Here is a 16799-nt window from a genome sequence, read left to right on the forward strand (position 1 = left end):
CATTGTTTTATAATTTGATGATAAATGTTTTCCCCCAATATATGACTGTATGGATACTTTTTAAAAAGATACAATAAAATCCGATCTCTCTGTCTCACTTGATTAAGTGGCTGAACGAGTCAATACCTCCACCAAATAGAAATATCCGGCCTCACTTAACCTAATAAATAAGAACATCCAGTGTGCACGTGCACCCACGATGAGAAGACCAAAGCAAACAGCCAAAAAGGAGAGAATCCCATGATTTCTGTGTAAACTCCTACAGGTAACATAAATATTTATTGCTAGAAACAGTATTTTAAATAAAAGGTTTTCAGGCAAGTGTATTAAAACTGCCTTGGATACAAGGGCCCTATCACTTGTAAAACTTAGCAAATCGGATGACGATTAAAAATACAAAATTACACAGAAAATACCCTTCAATAAATTGATTTTTTTTTTTTTTTAATTGAGACGGAGTTTGCCTCTTGTTGCCCAGGCTGGAGTGTAATGGCGTGATCTTGGCTCACTGCCACTTCTTCCTCCGGGTTCAAGCGACTCTCCTGACTCAGCCTCCGGAGTAGCTGGGATTACAGGCATGTGCCACCATTCTCGGCTAATTTTGTATTTTTAGTAGAGATAGGGTTTCTCAATTTTGTTCAGGCTAGTCTCAAACTCCCAACCTCAGGTCATCCGCCAGCCTCGGCCTCCCAGAGGGCTGGGATTACAGGCGTGAGCCACCGCGCCCGGCCTAATAAATCGATCTTTAAAAAAATCTTCATTGAGGTATTCTAAAGGGAGTCTTTAAGGCCACATGCCCGCTAGGTGTACTGATTCCTAGGGTGGTTGGTGTCAGGCGAATCAACGTGGCTCCTCCCCCAGCCCCTTCCTGGGAGCATCCTAGAGAGACAGCGTGGAAACGCACGCGGCCCGGTGGTCCCGGGTGGGGCCATGGTGCCCAGCCCCGCGGCCTCCTCCTGCCCTCGAACCCCACGTCAAGCATCCGCGGACTCTCATGTCCTCTTCTTACAGGGCGGCGGGCGCTTTTCCTGCACCTTGGCCTACCACTTCTTCTAGGCCTCCTCCGCCTCCCGTTTCTCCTCCTTGGTCACCTTGTAAGGCCACTTTGGTATCCGCAGGTGGCTGCTGTCCTTTGTGCTGCCCTTCCGCGCGACCTCTCCGGACTGGAAGGTGGGCGCCGGCTCTATGCTGAGGCTGACCTGGGGCACCACCACGCCGGCCACAAGCTGCTCCGCTGAAAGCCCTGCAGGGGCAGAGGCTGGCCTTCAGCGGGGCGGGGGTAGCGGAGCCCCAGGACCCCTGTAGCGGGGCAGGTGGGAGGCCGGCTCTTGCGGAGCCCTCCTGGGAGCCCGCGGCCGCTGGGCCGGGCCGCTTGGGCTGCTCTGCGCCCTCCGCTTCCCTGCCTCCTGCGCCCGCCCCCTCCCCCAACCCCCCGCCGCGCCGCCAGAATTTCCTGCAGAGCCAGGATTTCCTGCAGCGCCAGCCGCCTCTTACGCACGCACAGAGTGCTCTCGGGGGACAGTGTCTGGCACGCGATGGCCACGGCGGGGCTGTTAGAGGCTCGTGGTCATCCTGACCATGTGATCCAGGGCGCCCAGATCCTCCGGGCCGCGCACGGAGCGCAGCGTCAGCGCGGACAGCTAGCAGTCCTTGAGCTTCTGCAGGCGGTTCTTGGAGAACTCGGGCTTCCGCGCCCTCTAGAGGAGCGGAGACAGCTGAAGCTGCTACTTTTCCCTGAGCTGCTACCCGCAGGGGCGCTCCTGGAGCCTCTGCATGAAGCCAGCTTGTAAACGGCCACTCCTCTGGCGACATCCCACGACGGGGGCCCTCGGGTGGAAACTCGCCCCTGCCAGCTCAGGGCTGGGATGCGATCGACCAGGCATGGCGGCTTTCAACCCGAACGCGTCCCTCCTTCAAGGTCAAGACCCGGGACATAGTTCAACAAGTAGTTGGTGATTGATGATAGCGTGCCCTGACTGGGCCAGAACAGCCTCTTTAGTAAAACAGCATAGGAACGTGATGAAACAGATGCTCAGCTCCTTTCTCGATTTTCACTTTAATTCCGTGATGCCTCTGTGTCCCTCTGACGACATTTCTCCTGGGATCTGTGACTCTGCGGGTCTTCAGTGCCTACCAGGAAGGGTTCCTGGCCCTCATCAGGCATGAAAACCTCAAAGCCCTCTGTCCTCAACGTGGGATCCCTGGGCCAGCGGCATCAACCTCACCAGGAAACCTGTTCTTCTGCTCATTCTTGGGCCCCACCCCAGGCCCATTCAAAGAAAGACTCCAGGGGCAGGGCCTGGCAGCCTGTGTTTCCACCAGATCTGTGTTAAAGCGCAAATGAACCAGCCCAGGTGATGCTGACGCAGGAAGCCCAGGCTGAGAGGCAGTGTCTAAGGCAACTGTGCCCATGGGGCCAGGGGCAGCTCCTGCCTGTGCAGCTATGATTAGGGCTGTGTTCCCCTCCCTGTCCTGTCAGTTGACCTCAATGTGGGAGCACTCATCTAAGGCCACCAGGGTCTACCCACAAAGCCGTGATAGCAGGCGACATTAAGGCCGGTCCAGCCATTGTGGTCAGTCTCCTGCGCCTTCTCAACGGTCACCCCACGCTGCACCAGCGTCCACAGCAGCCCCATGCCTCCGGGACGACCTCCGGGGCGCTCTCCACGCTCTCGATGCCGTGCTCCTACTCGTCCTGGAAAGGATAATTGTCCAGCCAGGGGCGGTGGCTCACGCCTGTAATCCCAGCACTTTGGAAGGCCAAGGCGGGCGGATCACGAGGTCAGGCGAGCATCCTGGCTAACACAGTGAAACCCTGTCTCTACTAAAAATACAAAAAATTAGCCATGCGTGGTGGCGGGCGCCTGTAGTCCCAGCTACTAGGGAGGCTAAGGCAGGAGAATGGCATGAACCCGGGAGGCAGAGCTTGCAGTGAGCAGAGATCATGCCACTGCACTCCAGACTGGGTGACAGAGCAAGACTCCCTCAAAAAAAAAAAAAAAAAAAAAAAAAAAAAAAAAAAATGTCCTCAGAGGCGATGCTGCGGGTGGGTGTCGGGCAGACTGGAGAAGTCCTGGAACTCTTTGTAGTAAGCGCGATCCTCCTCGACCTGTGCGCCTAGGGGTGGGGACGGCATGCAGAGCGCCTTGCCACCCTGCGGCCAGGTCCCAGCCAGCAGCACCATGCAGGCTGCGGGAGGCGTGGGCGGGGGTCCAGGGCAACATAAGGCAGAGCCAGTCGAGCACGCCAAGCTCCCTGCTTCTGGCTTCTGCATCCCCAGAGAAGCCCTAGCTCTACCTCATATAGCTGGCCTAGACATATGCAGATTTATTAATTGTAGAAGAAGGAAGTATACCTTTCAGGTAAAATGGCTACATAAAATAATGAGTTGCTGTTTTTGAGACAAATTCTCACTCTGTCACCCAGGCTGGAGTGCAATAGCACAATCAGAACTCACTGCAGTCTTATACTCCTGGACTCAAGCTATCGTCCCAACTCAGCCTCCTGAGTAGCTGGGACAACTGGTGCACACCACCATGAAAGGCTAATTTTCTTTTTACTTTTTGGTAGAGATAAGGTCTTACTATGTTGCCCAGACTGATCTCAAACTTCTGGCCTCAAGTGATTTTTCTGTTCTGGCCTTCCAAAGCCCTGGGATTATAAGTATGGCCACTGTCACAAGCCTTATATCAATTTTTATTTTTTTTATTACAGATAACTTCAAAACGAAAAGTATTTTATTAGACTTCTCTTAAGTTAGCAAAGCAGTGTTATTACTGACCCAGTCTTCCCTTATTTTCAGCTTACGTACAATAACAAAATTACCTTTATTTTTTAATTTGTTTTATTTTATATTTTCAAGGTGCACAATATGTTGTTTTGAGATACGTATACATAATGAAATGATTACTATAATGAAGAAAATTAACAAATCTATCATATCACTTAGCTGTGCTTCTTTTTTATGATAAGAACATCAAAAATCTAGTCCCTTAGAATATTTCCCTAAAACAATACAAGATTATCGAATATACCTACAGGTTGTGCATCAGATTCATTTATTCTACATTACTGCGCCTTTACAACTTTTGCCCTTCGTTTACTTATTTTATTCCCATCAATGTAACCACCTTTTTTAATGTATTGAGCTATTAAAAATAGATTTCAAATATGAGTGGGGCCATGAAGTGTTTTTCTCTGTGTGTCTGTCTTATTTCACTGGAGAAAACTGCCATTTACATGTCTCCTAAATTTAGTACAGAAATAGAGTGCTAATCAAGAATGTGTCTCAGTTTTGTTAGATTTTTTCCAAGTTATCCTCTTTATCAATTTTTACTTTCTGTACTAGAAAAGAGTCAAAATGATTGTATTAAAAAAATCTGTAACCAGACTATTGATAAATAACTTTTTTTTTTTTTTTTTTGAGACAGTGTCTTTCTCTGTGGCCCAGGCTGGTGTGGAGTGGCATGATCTCTGCTCACTGCAAGCTCCACCTACCAGGTTCATGCCATTCTCCTGCCTCAGCCTACCCAGTAGCTGGGACTACAGGCACCTGCCACCACGCCTGGCTAATTTTTTTGTATTTTTAGTAGACATGGGGTTTCACCATGTTGGCCAGGATGGTCTCGATCTCCTGACCTCATGATCCATCCACCTCGGCTTCCCAAAGTGCTGGAATTACAGGCGTGAGGCACCGCGCCTGGCAGATAAATAACTTCTTTTAGGGATAAACAACTCAGGAAGTTCAAGATTTCTGGATTAATGATTGACAATGTTCTTAGTGGTCTCTCTTTGATTTATTTCAATTGTAAGTAATTCTTGGTGATAGTCTAACATAAATTCTGACAGGTGAATAGTCTAACATAAATTCTGACAGGTGAAGAGAGTAAATAAAGTATCTCTGGGAGAATCAATAGAATAAGATTATCTTGGTTAAATGTCTAAGAAAATATGCTAAATAGACACAAACACTTTTTCATCTTCCAAAATCAGAGTCAAATACTAAACGATCGTAAAGTAGCTAATTCTGTCTTTTTGCAAAAGTGAATCTGAGCTAAATTAGAAGAATGTCCGGAATAAATTTTTCCTTGAAAACTAGGAACAACTAATGTAATTAAATTATGAGGCATTGACTGTAGCGTAGAGTTTTAGCATCAACAGAAAAGCTCACAAACATACGTGAAAATCAAAAAGGAGTGCTGGGTTGGAGCCCTAAGGTGAATAATTTTATCATCTCAGATCACTTGGAAAAAAGCAGCGAGTCCAAAAGATGCTGGTGAGAAGCTTTCTCTCTGCTAACCCCTAATGTTCTGCAATAAACATGTGGAGGCAGAAGAGAGAGAGATTATTACAGAGTCTGTGTGGTATAGTGTGAAGGAATAAGAGAACATTTCTGATAAGTATTTTCAAAATTTGGAGAATCATTCCTATCTAAATCATTCATTTGAGGGACTAAAATACAAGTAAGATGTTTCTTGCCACATAACCCTCAGCTAGCCAGGCTCTAAAAAGGACAACACTGGACACTTTGACAGTGGTAAAAAGCAGGGTTTACTCATTCTCGAATACTAAGGACTAGTGATAACCTTAGGCAGCACCTTATCTCTTTGGTTGAGGTTCTGCTTTGTTTCATTGAACAAATCTCTTGGGTTATTTTCTGTTGTGCCAGTCATTTAATTTGTTTTCTGAATCAAATGATAAGAATAAATATTGTTTTGAATGTTAACAGATATATCTTACAACTTGGTGTGCCATCTGCCTAATTTTGAACCTATAGGATGGGAATAAAAGCATTGTGAAGAATACCAGGTGATTTCCCTATAGCCAATACTCTTGTCCCTCCTACTTTTCTTTTGGCTTTCCTGCTGCATGGGTCATGGCAATAAATGGGAGTTTTCTGCACACAGAGAAAAAATTCACTTGTTGAAGATGTTAGTCTTCTTCTTGACCAACTCTTATATTGGTACAAACATGTGAGAGCAATGCACCTTCTGAATCATGTCAAATTTATGGTCTTTGTTAAAGCAGATAAGCTGGTGCCTTAGGAGACGTAGCTATCACATTCTACTATAGAATTTTCTATTCTGTATCATCTGGATTCTTATTTAAAATTTAAACTAATGTTGTTCTTCCTACTGCATAAGAATGTTCATGCCACTTTATGCTTAGTAAGTGATTAAAAGTATATGTCAGTTAAAATCAGGACAGTCTCCTTTATTCTAAGTCCTGTTCCTGTTCCCCATCATCTTATATAGGAACCTTCCTCTTTCAATGGTTTATATTAAAAAACCAAAGACAATTGAAATCAACCCTATAAAAAATTATGCTACAATTATTTTAAACCCTAACATAACAGTATTGTCTTTGATATGAATCTGAAAATCAATGTATTTCTTACTTTTTGGTTAGATATTCATTAGTATGTTCTATCTTATTTTGCTACTTATATTTTGGAAAGTTTCTTAATGTTAGAATAGTATTACATAACTCCTCTACTTATCCATTTATTCATTTTATTTATTGTGTAATCTATTCTAAAAATTGCATTAGCAAAGAAGACAAATAGTGCCATTACCCCCTTGGAATTTTCCATCTGGTAGTAATAAGAGTTTTCAGAATATTATAATCTGATATAATATACTCAGAGAATATGTAATAGCAGAGCAACCCAGCACTGAGAAACTGTTGTATGAGCTGAAATGTGATTAATAACTAGGATGTTGAGAAATAGTAAAGTCTGTGAGGTCAACTTAACTTGGTCAGACTTAAAAAGAAAATAAGCACTCTTTATTCTTTGTAAGATAAGATATATACCATTTCATTTTTCTACCCCAGCGTGTTCAAATATACAAGTAAGACAAATGGTTTACAGTGTGTAAAAACTGAAAACATAATCTCTGAAAAAGAAATCAGATTTAAAAAAACTTATATTGTATGATTTTATTTACCTGAATGCAAAAACATAAAAAGTAGATTAAGTGTTGTGAAGGAATGGGGGAGGGTGAATGGAGAATAAATGTTAATGGGTATTGGGATTCTTCTGGAAATGATAAAAGTGCCCAGGCAGTAGAGAGTTCTGATGGCTGCACACGTGTGATATACTAACATTCTCTGAATTAAATACATTAGAACATGACTTTCACGGTAAGTGAATGAATCTCAACAAAACTTGCACAAGAAAAGCCATTATTGATGTTCTAGTAAAGATTCCACAATAATTTATTATTTAAAATAACTTAATTAACAAATGTACACATTCAAGGTGGTTATACCATGTATAACCACAAAGTAATTACATTCCATGAAGTTACAAGGAGCTCACAGGCTCTCACACGTAAGGTCTCAGGACACTATTTACATCATATATGGGAGGTCACAATAAATCATCATGAAACCAACTTTTCATGTACAACCAAAGCAAAAGAAAGGTCTCAGAGGGGAAGAGAAGGAGGCAAGAGGAAAACCATAGATAATAGAACCTTTAGAAACATCAAAAAAACTCACAGATCCATTATCATAATCCAGAAACACCCCAACCCGACCCAGAGGCCTTTGCACATGCTGAATCAAAGGTGGAGAGTTGGTGGAGAGACTATAACCATTGCTCCTCTTTGAGGAAATTAACAAAAATGTTTCATCAGAATCAATAAGGATACTGCTATCTGCTGTCGTGGAATCTCTACAGACTCCCAGAATCCAGGTGGAGGAGTGGGTCACATCCACTTCCCAGTAATGCCTGCCAGAGTTGAACGCTTGCGCTCCCCACACAGCAAAGCTCTCCACTCCCTGGGGATCCATGGGTGCACTGCGATGGTCGTCTCCAAATATCACACGTCTCACATCCTCAGAAAGGCTTATATAGCAAGGAGTCATTTCCGTGCTCAGAGCATTATCCACTGACAAGGAAAAAGTACTATATTAGTGAGTGCTATGAGGGACAGAGGCTCTGTGGCCCAATTATTCACTTCAGTTGCTTTTCTTCCAAGAAAATACAGAAAAGAGGAAGCCAAGAGAGTTCAGCGCCATGCATCCATGAAGATGAAATGTCATTACAACTCTACAGCACATACAATTATATACTATTCCTTAAATAATAGAGAAAAAATGTGACCATATCACTGGGCGAAGTAATGATTTAATGTCTACCTCTGCATAGTTTTTTTCAGGACATATATAAAATGTTTTTTTTTTCTTTAATAGAAAATCTTCTTGTATTATTTGTCTTTAAGATCATCAACAGGTAGACATCACTTTGCCATGATGTGAGTATTTATTGGAATGTAAGTTATGCCTGTTATAGTCTCAAACCTCTAAACTTTGCTAGAAATTGACACATGTAAAGTTTATAAGTTTCTGAAAGGAATACTCTGGCTTTACAATATCTCTTTAGCTCCTGATTCAATCTACTCTGCATTCCTGCCCTCTGCTACCTAGACCTGCCCTCTTGAATGGAGGTAACATGCTTAGGCCATGTTCACAGATCCCTCACCTTTCAGTTGTTACGTATATGATGGCATTAAAATTGTCCTGATTATGGATATTTTAGTCTTTTTTTTATCAAAATGCTCTGATTTTGTAACTAATAAAGGTTACTTGAAGAATGCATGTAAATGCACATGGAATAGAGCCAATTAAAAACCATTATGCCAAATCTAACCCTCAAAATTGAATTAAATTGAACTAACACGAAATACTGATGCCACCGTGACAACTAGTGTCTTCATAACTACATGACCTGAATACTCTTTGTCCTCTTATTCTGCAGACAAAGTATGTGCCTTGCTTTACATTTTCATCAAACTCTAACTCAGGAAATTGAGTTTTGATCTTTGTAGTATTACTATGCAGGTAGAGAAGATGCACATGCTTTGGAAAACTATGTATTACCTACATGTCAAAAATAATACAACTTAAATGGGAAAAGCCTCGACCAAGGGACGCAATAAGCAAATGATTTGAGGCTGGACTGCTAAGCAGCTGGATCTTACCTCTGAAGTTGTTGAGCATGTCTAGGACTCCAGTTATGCGCCATGAAGTAAGCTCTGGGTACACTGGCTGGGGCTTTTGCATCTGTGCCAAATCAGCCCTGCAAAAAAATGGCCTCAGCTATATGTCCAGGCCCAGAGCTAATCATACCATCATACAAAGATATCATATTTTCATATAACATGTTTCCTCAGAATTCTGGAAACATGAATTCTGAGGAATTCATGTTTTGGTTAACTGCATGCACATTTTATTCCACACTCCAAGGGCCAGAAGAGGTTGCTTTTTCTGATTTTTTTTTTTTGCATAAAAACCCAATTTCCCCACATATGTTGTTTTCAGACATTACACAACTTCTAAAGTCATTAAAAGACATTGCGTCCCTCTCCGCATCATACCCCCTGAGGGTATGCAAAAATCTTGGAAACATTTCAGAGAGCAAAAAACTCAAACAAAAATCTTTGGGACCTGAGCCTGTAGCTGTCACTAATGCTAGTCACTGTCTAACATAGAATATTCACTGAGACAAAAAGCTTTCATCTTTTGGGCAAAACAAAAGAGAATAATTCCAGCCTGAACACCCTGCTGCTGAGGGTCCCGAGGCAACCATTTTCCTGAGGTCTTTCCTAGAACTGGGTGTATTGTGATGGAGTAGGTCCAGGTCATTGACACTTTTAGGAACAAAACCTTCCTCCTCAGGACACCCAGAGGGAATCTCTCTCCTCCCTCAGTCTTTTTTTTTTTTTTTAATCTCCTACCCCTCCAGAGTAGAAGACACCTCTATGATTCCTCAAAGCAATTTTGTATTAAGATCTGTGGGGTAGGGCTGGACAGGATGGATGGACTGGGAAGAACAAACTTCAGAATGGCAAACTGTTTTTACATATATTTGAATTCATACAAATTTTAAGATGAAAACTTTCCAGACCAAAGAGGAGACCTCAGGCTCTCTTTTCAAACAAAAATGGAAATAGCCACTGAGAATGATATTAGTACCTCAAAATGTATACACCCTGTTCATTCACAAGAGAATGAACTTCTCAGAAAAAGCATTTTTTTAGTGTAAACTCACCTTGCTGATACATTTCCCACATCCTGCAAAAAATAAAAGACAATGTTAATTATGAGAGATTTTTCCTTCTGCATCTTTTCTCATACTCTTTTTTCTTTCTGTTTTAGTGTTTTAAAAATGTGTATCTCTCTTCATTCCCCTCTAAGTAATCATTCAAGGCTACGTTAATAACAGAACCTCAACTAAATAATGGAAAGCATCATCAGTGGGCATGAAGAAGAAAGGAGCTGAGCAAGAGATGGTAGAGTAAAGCAAAGATATCTAGGTTTCCAGTGTCATTAATTTCCTAATCTTATTTCCAAGGAAAGGTCTGACCACTCATGACAACTGGTAAAAAACAGAGCAGAACCATATGAGAAACAGAGTACACGGACATTGATGAGCAACTTTCACAAACCTCGCCCAGGCAAGGGGAAACCCCTCAATGGCTTTAGCAAATCACTGTTGTATGGGACATCAGAGAGTGAGGAGGAACTAGGGCATATAAATGGAGTATTACTAACCTTCCCCTAGCCTCAAGTTCTAATGATTTTAGATGATCTCTCTGTGTGGATAGTACTCTAAATTATGTTGAAGAGAATTTTGTTATATGTGATCTCCTAAAATGGCAAAAATTTCCCAAAGATTACCAAAGTATCCAGTAATAAGTGACTGGACAGATGTACTATAATGGTGGGAGTCAGACAGCATGTGTCACTTAGCTTAGAGCAGTGACATATGCAGGTGACATTTGCATGTCCTGGCAGCAATGTCCAGCAAGGACTTCCTGTCTCTGAGGATGGACCCTCCCTCCTCACCTGGAGCAGCTCCACGACAGGCATATGGCACGTCTCCCACAGCTCTCTGTACATGTCTTTCATCCTTTCTAAATGTTGGGTCATTCTCACTTGACTGTCTTGTAGTTGTTGGAAAAGCTCTTTTGCTTCTCTTTCCAGTGCCTGCAGATGCAGTTGCTCCTCCTCATCGAGAAGTAGATGCATCTTTTGATATTGAATAGTGGTTATCACCTTCCTTATTGACACATAGTCCTGCAGAGATGTTTGGTTAAAAGAATTACATGTTCTCACTCTCAATAGAAAAGTTCAAATAATTATATGCTGGGTGTAATCAAGCAATTTGTAAACTTTCTGCCTCACTCTTGAAAAGAGTCTTGACTATTTGGTGTTTTTTTCTGTCCATCTTTTTCAATATTCCTATTCTCTCTCCCTTTTTAAATTAAAACCTATATAAAGACTCCTGGTTTCTGTCACTGTGATCCTTTTTTACAGTTCTTACTGAGTCAATTATTTCCTCTATTAATCTCTCTTTTAGGATTTTTCCATGTCTGATTCGCTAAATGTTAAAGAACAATTAGCCATACATCATATTATACGGTTTTTTTTTTTTTTACTTTTACTATATTTTTACTCTATATACTATTCTATTTCTTTCCTCTTCCTCACACCCAATCTTAGTGAAATGTTGCCTCATCTCCAGTGTCTGAAAAAGTTTATATTAACCTTCAAATTTGAACTAGAATACATATCATGCCATTTATCCAATATACTAGAATTAACTTGGCTAGCTTGTGTGGGCTTCTGTATTTGCGATTCCTATTATATCAGTTGAAATCACTACATTTTCTTGGGATGAAATCACTATCTTTTAACTGGTAATTTGAATTTAGCTAAAAAGTATAAGCCAACATTGTCTTTATTTGCGTAAAAATAAAGGAAATATTTTCATTCTTACCACTAACGAACGAAATTTTCTAGTTTCCTGATTTAGATGGTTTTGTGTCTCTTGATTGAATCTCCACAAATAGTCCATTTCTTTTATAAGTTTCTCCTGTAAAAGAAGCAAGAAGCTTAGCAAAAATGGAGACAGTATACTAGATTTCATCCCCTTATCAATCAAATAAAAAGGCTGTAATTGAAAGAAACACAAATTCAAGTTAGAGTGGAGTGGTCAGATTTTTCCAAGTTAAACAAATTTGGTTCTATTAATTTGGATATGAAAAGTCATAGAAATATAATAGAGAGTTTTAAGGGACCCTTCAGATAATATCATCAATTTTCTGAGAAACTGGCTTTTATATAACATGACTTTGAAAAGTGTTCTTGGTGCTGGTCACCTGTTCCACAGCTCCATTCTACACGTTTGAACAATGTTTCTAAGGAAACCTCCTTTAGTGAAGTCTCAACACAGCTATGATTAGAGTGCTAAATTAGTCAGCAACATTGAAAGGACACGTTTATGTGTTATGATTGACATGGAATAATCACCACCTCCACCATCTGCATTCTCATCACCATCGTTGCATTGGCCCTCACCATTCTTATTTGGGACTCTATACATATCAAACTGCCTTAGAGGCATCACATACCCTGCATTCCTCAGCAGCCCATCCTATTGGACTGTGGCTGTGAGCCATGTGCTCTGGTGACTCAGAGCAGGGCCCACAGAGCAATCTCTTGTCAACCTCACAGAAGAGCTCCTTAGTCTCTTCATGGAGCACACAGATACTGTGTGAGTTGTTGATGTTCTGAGGTCTGGTCTGTCTGGCTAGGGAAGCCAGCTTTTTCAGTACAACATTGGTGTTGAAGTCGGGCTTCACTGAGATTTCTCTGCACTCAGGGCAGAGCATTGGTGCTCTGCCTTCTTCCCAGCAGAAGTAGAGGCAGGGCCTGCAAAAGCTGTGCCCACAGTCAATGGTGACCGGGTCTATGAAGTAGTTCATGCAAATGGAGCAAATGAGCTCATTCTGGAAGGCTTGCAGGGTGTCTGAATCCATATCTCTGAAAATTTAAAAAAAAAGTGAGAATTTCTTTCTCTTATTTTTATTTGCCCCGATGAAAAGGAAAAAAAAAAAGCCAGTGGACAATTTTCCTTGTCTACTTGAGTCTGTCCAATATGTCTAATAAGTTAGCTCCAGTATAAACTGAGACATAGTAAATGCAAACATGCTGGATTTATAAAGTTTTCCCTCAATAGCCATTGAAAATTGGGGTCCAGGAATCCCTGAGATACCAAGATCCTTAGATGTTCCAGGCTCTTATTAGTAAATGGTGTGGGATTTGCATGTAACCTAAACCTATCCTCCTGAATACTTTATGTCTAGATTACTTTGAATGCCTAATACAATGTAAATGCTGTATAAATACTTGTAATGCCATACTGTTTAGGAACAGCAAGAAGATTGTTAAAAATATGTACATGTGTGGCAGGGTGCGGTTACTCATGCCTGTAATCCCAGCACTTCGGAAGGCCGAGGTGGGAAGATCATGAGGTCAGGAGACCGAGACCATCCTGGCTAACATGGTGATACCCTGTTTCTACTAAAACTGCAAAAATTTAGCCGGGCGTGGCGGCACGTGCCTGTAGTCCCAGCTATTCAGGAGGCTGACGCAGGAGAATTGCCTGAACCCAGGAGGTAGAGGTTGTAGTGAGCGGAGATGATGCCACTACACTCCAGCATAGGTAATAGAGTGAGACTCTGTCTCCCAGAAAAAAAAAAAAAAAAAAAAAAAAAAAAGGGATATGTTGTTCAGTACAGCTGCTTTTTTCTTCCTGTAAATATTTTTTTCTGAGATTAGTTGAATCCACGGGTATGAAACTTATGGATATGAACAACCACTACGATTCAAATGAGAAAATGAGATGAGAGCACTCATGGTATTTTGTTAAACAAGCCATGCTCTCAATCATTCCCAGTTACTTAGCAAGCTTAAAGCCTGGGTAGACGGTGAAAGCTGAGATGATTTCTCAGTCACTTATATAAGCTGATTCTTATTTCTTAATCTCATTCTTAAGAACATTCTTAATCTCGTTCTGTCTCTGTCATTCTCTCTCAACGATTCCATGATGATAATATATGAAAGACACTTAGTATCTCTGCTATTATTCTGTACTCCCTGCCTGCAAACTCACCTATGAAGTTTGCTCACACAATTATAAATGAAGTAGGTTTTATCTAAGATTGATTAATCAGAGTGGACTATCAGCTCCTAAAATTATCAATCATTAAATTTGTCCTTTTAACTTTAATATCAAAACTTTTCCTTTCACTACATTAATCGTAAATCATATCTATTATTTTTAATTTAGAAAATTTTTTCCCATATTCAATTCAGATGATTAGAGAGAACACTTTCACATTCTGAAATAGTGAATATTTAAGCTATAATAATTTACAAGAATTAATCAACAATTAATTATCTTCTAAAATAACAATAAAAGTGAAGATATGTATTAGGTTTTCCACTCTACACTAGAAAATCCAGAAATGCAGTTAATGGAAGCATGGCCACCAATTCACCATTCCTTTTAGTGACTTGGGAGTTGCAGCCTCTTGGGAGCCCTTGTCAGAGGGTTACATCTATTTTTTTTACTTCTTTCTTTCTTTCCCTTTTATTTATTTATTTATTTATTTATTTATTTATTTATTTATTGTTGTTGTTGAGATGCAGTCTCACTCTGTCACCCGGGCTGGAATGCAGTGGCGTGATCTCAGCTTACTGCAACATCCGCCTCCCAGGTTCAAGCAATTCTCCTGCCACAGCCTCCCGAGTAGCTGATACTACAGGCACCCGCCACCATGCTATGATAATTTTTTTGTATTTTAAGTAAAAACGTGGTTTCGCCATGTTTGTCAGGCTGGTTTCTAACTCTAGACCTCAAGCGATCTGCCTGCCTTGGCCTCTCTAAGTGCTAGGCTGCAAACATGAGCCATCGTGCCTGGCCAATTAAAACTATTTTCAACAGCTTTCAAATCTAGTCTACAAACTGCAAATTTTGAAGACACAGCAAATAAGACCTTTGCAATAAGAAGTTTCAAAGTAATTCAACATTTTTTACATTGACTTTGGTGTACATTATAACCATTACTACATGCCAACATTCTAGGGAACATTTTAGGTATTTTATGGGTTCTATCATTGCATGAAACTATCGAAATATACCTTTTCACACTTAAAAAAAAATCTAACAATACAGAAAATAGTCACATAAGAAGAATCAAATAGCAAGGCAACACAAACCAGATGTTACAAATTGAAGATACTTTACATTGATTTTCTGTAAAATCATGAAGACAGTTACTTGTTTGCTTAGAAAAGACCCAAGCATGCTGCCGGGTAAATTTAAAGTATTTTTAAGAGAAAAAGTGAGCATGATGAGTTTACTGCAGATTTTATACTCACAAGGCTATTATGAATGGTCTCAGTCTAGAAGCTCTGTAGATATCGAGATTAGAAGTAACTCCTGGTGCTCCAAAGCCCAGCAGTCACAAATGCAGTGGGTCCTCACTGAAGGAGAGAGAAGTCTCTGGACAAGCATCTTTTTAAAGGGTATGGGCCCAGGAAAGACCACACCCACTTCCTGAGATTGATTAGATTGCACAGAAAGGGGTAAATTGACTGATTAGGTTTATTAAGTATTAAAAACCACACTTGGGGGCCCAAAGCTCAACAGACAAGTTTGGAATGAGAGGCAAGAAAGTTGACTTAACACAGGTTATTCAAAGAAATATTTTAACTATAACAATTATTTCATTAAATATTGTCACATGCTAATTGCTTTTTTTTGTTTTTTGTTTTCTTTTGAGATGGTATCTCACTCTGTAGCCCAGGCTGGAGTGGAATGGCTCGGTCTCAGCTCACTGCAACCTCTGCCTCTTGAGTTCAAGTGATTCTCCTGCCTCAGCCTCCCAAGTAGCTGGGATTACAGGCACCCACCACTAAACCCAGCTAATTTTTGTACTTTTAGTAGAGACGGGGTTTCACCATGTTGCTCAGGCTGATCTTGAACTCCTGACCTCAGGTGATCTGCCCACCTCTGCCTCCCAAAGTGCTGGGATGACAAGCGTGAGCCACTGCACCGGGCCACGTGCTAACTTTAAAATTTTGTTTCTCACTGTTTTAAAATTATAATTCCTTAAGTGCCTAGCCATTATTTATCTGAATATGTTCAAAGATAAAACATTAACTGGGATTACCAGCACATCTGTACTGTGTAACTCTCTTGTTTAAAAAAGTACAGCAAGGAACTCAATTGTGTTTCACATAATTGTATATATAATGGTTGATGGAATTAGTTGTAGCAGCCTGTTTTTCTTATTTTTACTATTTTATGACTATTTCTGTGTTATATGAAAATAAAATCTGTTTTTTATTAATTCACCTTTTTCAATAATTTTAAAACTGATAATTTACACATATATGTACATAACTATCTATATCAATGTTAGGTATTCATATTTTTAAAATTATGTAGTAATTATTGACACAATAATAATAATTATTATTACTTTTTTTTGAGATGTTGTCTCCCTCTGTCACCTAGGCTGGAGTGCAATGGCATGATCTTGGCTCACTGCAACCTCTGTCTCCCAGGTTCAAATGATTCTCCTGCCTCAGACTCCCGAGTAGCTGGGATTACAGGTGTCTGCCACCATGACTGGCTAATTTGGGTATTTTTAGTCAAGATAAGGTTTCACCAAGTTGGCCAGGCTGGCCTCAAACTCCTGACATCAGGTGATCCGCCCATCTCAGCCTCCCAAAGTGCTGATATTACAGGCATGCGCCTTGGCACCTGGCTGCTATTTACACAATAATGATGTGCATAATTACCTTTAACAGTGCATGAAAGTTATTTTTAACACAGTTGCCATGCTAATAGATTTTGTTGTCGTTTACCATGATTTAATAAATTCATAAATTATCTAATGTTTGGGGATTTAGGTCATTTCTATAAACTGAAAATT

General features: G+C 40.8%; 2 protein-coding genes across 2 annotated transcripts; both read right to left on the reverse strand.

Annotated features, from left to right (window-relative positions):
- Positions 1–599: 599 nt before the first annotated feature.
- Positions 600–3017, reverse strand: LOC106995676 (ankyrin repeat domain-containing protein 33B). The gene is made up of 2 exons (XM_028833902.2): positions 1503–3017; positions 600–1243 (listed from the first exon to the last, which is right to left on the reverse strand). Exons 1-2 carry the CDS (start codon positions 1810–1812, stop codon positions 1053–1055), a joined length of 501 nt encoding a protein of 166 aa, XP_028689735.2. The 5' UTR covers positions 1813–3017; the 3' UTR covers positions 600–1052.
- A 4384-nt stretch (positions 3018–7401) lies between these two features.
- Positions 7402–12830, reverse strand: LOC144334540 (tripartite motif-containing protein 64C-like). Its single transcript, XM_077964783.1, has 6 exons — positions 12423–12830; positions 11789–11884; positions 10855–11085; positions 10058–10080; positions 8988–9085; positions 7402–7895 (listed from the first exon to the last, which is right to left on the reverse strand). The coding sequence occupies exons 1-6, from the start codon at positions 12828–12830 to the stop codon at positions 7402–7404; spliced, it is 1350 nt and encodes a 449-aa protein (XP_077820909.1).
- Positions 12831–16799: the final 3969 nt, after the last annotated feature.

This window comes from Macaca mulatta, chromosome 14, assembly GCF_049350105.2.
Source record: "Macaca mulatta isolate MMU2019108-1 chromosome 14, T2T-MMU8v2.0, whole genome shotgun sequence".
NCBI lineage: Eukaryota > Metazoa > Chordata > Mammalia > Primates > Cercopithecidae > Macaca > Macaca mulatta.

What these genes read in the sequence shown, in the direction of transcription:
- LOC106995676 (XM_028833902.2), bottom strand. Translation starts at nt 1,812, where the DNA reads ATGTCGCCAGAGGAGTGGCCGTTTACAAGCTGGCTTCATGCAGAGGCT. An exon ending in CTGTCCCCCGAGAGCACTCT is followed by an intron (nt 1,244 to 1,502) that starts GTGCGTGCGTAA and finishes CTGCCCCTGCAG; the next exon opens with GGCTTTCAGCGGAGCAGCTT.
- LOC144334540 (XM_077964783.1), bottom strand. Translation starts at nt 12,830, where the DNA reads ATGGATTCAGACACCCTGCAAGCCTTCCAGAATGAGCTCATTTGCTCC. An exon ending in GAAAATTTCGTTCGTTAGTG is followed by an intron (nt 11,086 to 11,788) that starts GTAAGAATGAAA and finishes ACATCTCTGCAG; the next exon opens with GACTATGTGTCAATAAGGAA. An exon ending in CATGCTCAACAACTTCAGAG is followed by an intron (nt 7,896 to 8,987) that starts GTAAGATCCAGC and finishes TTTCCTTGTCAG; the next exon opens with TGGATAATGCTCTGAGCACG.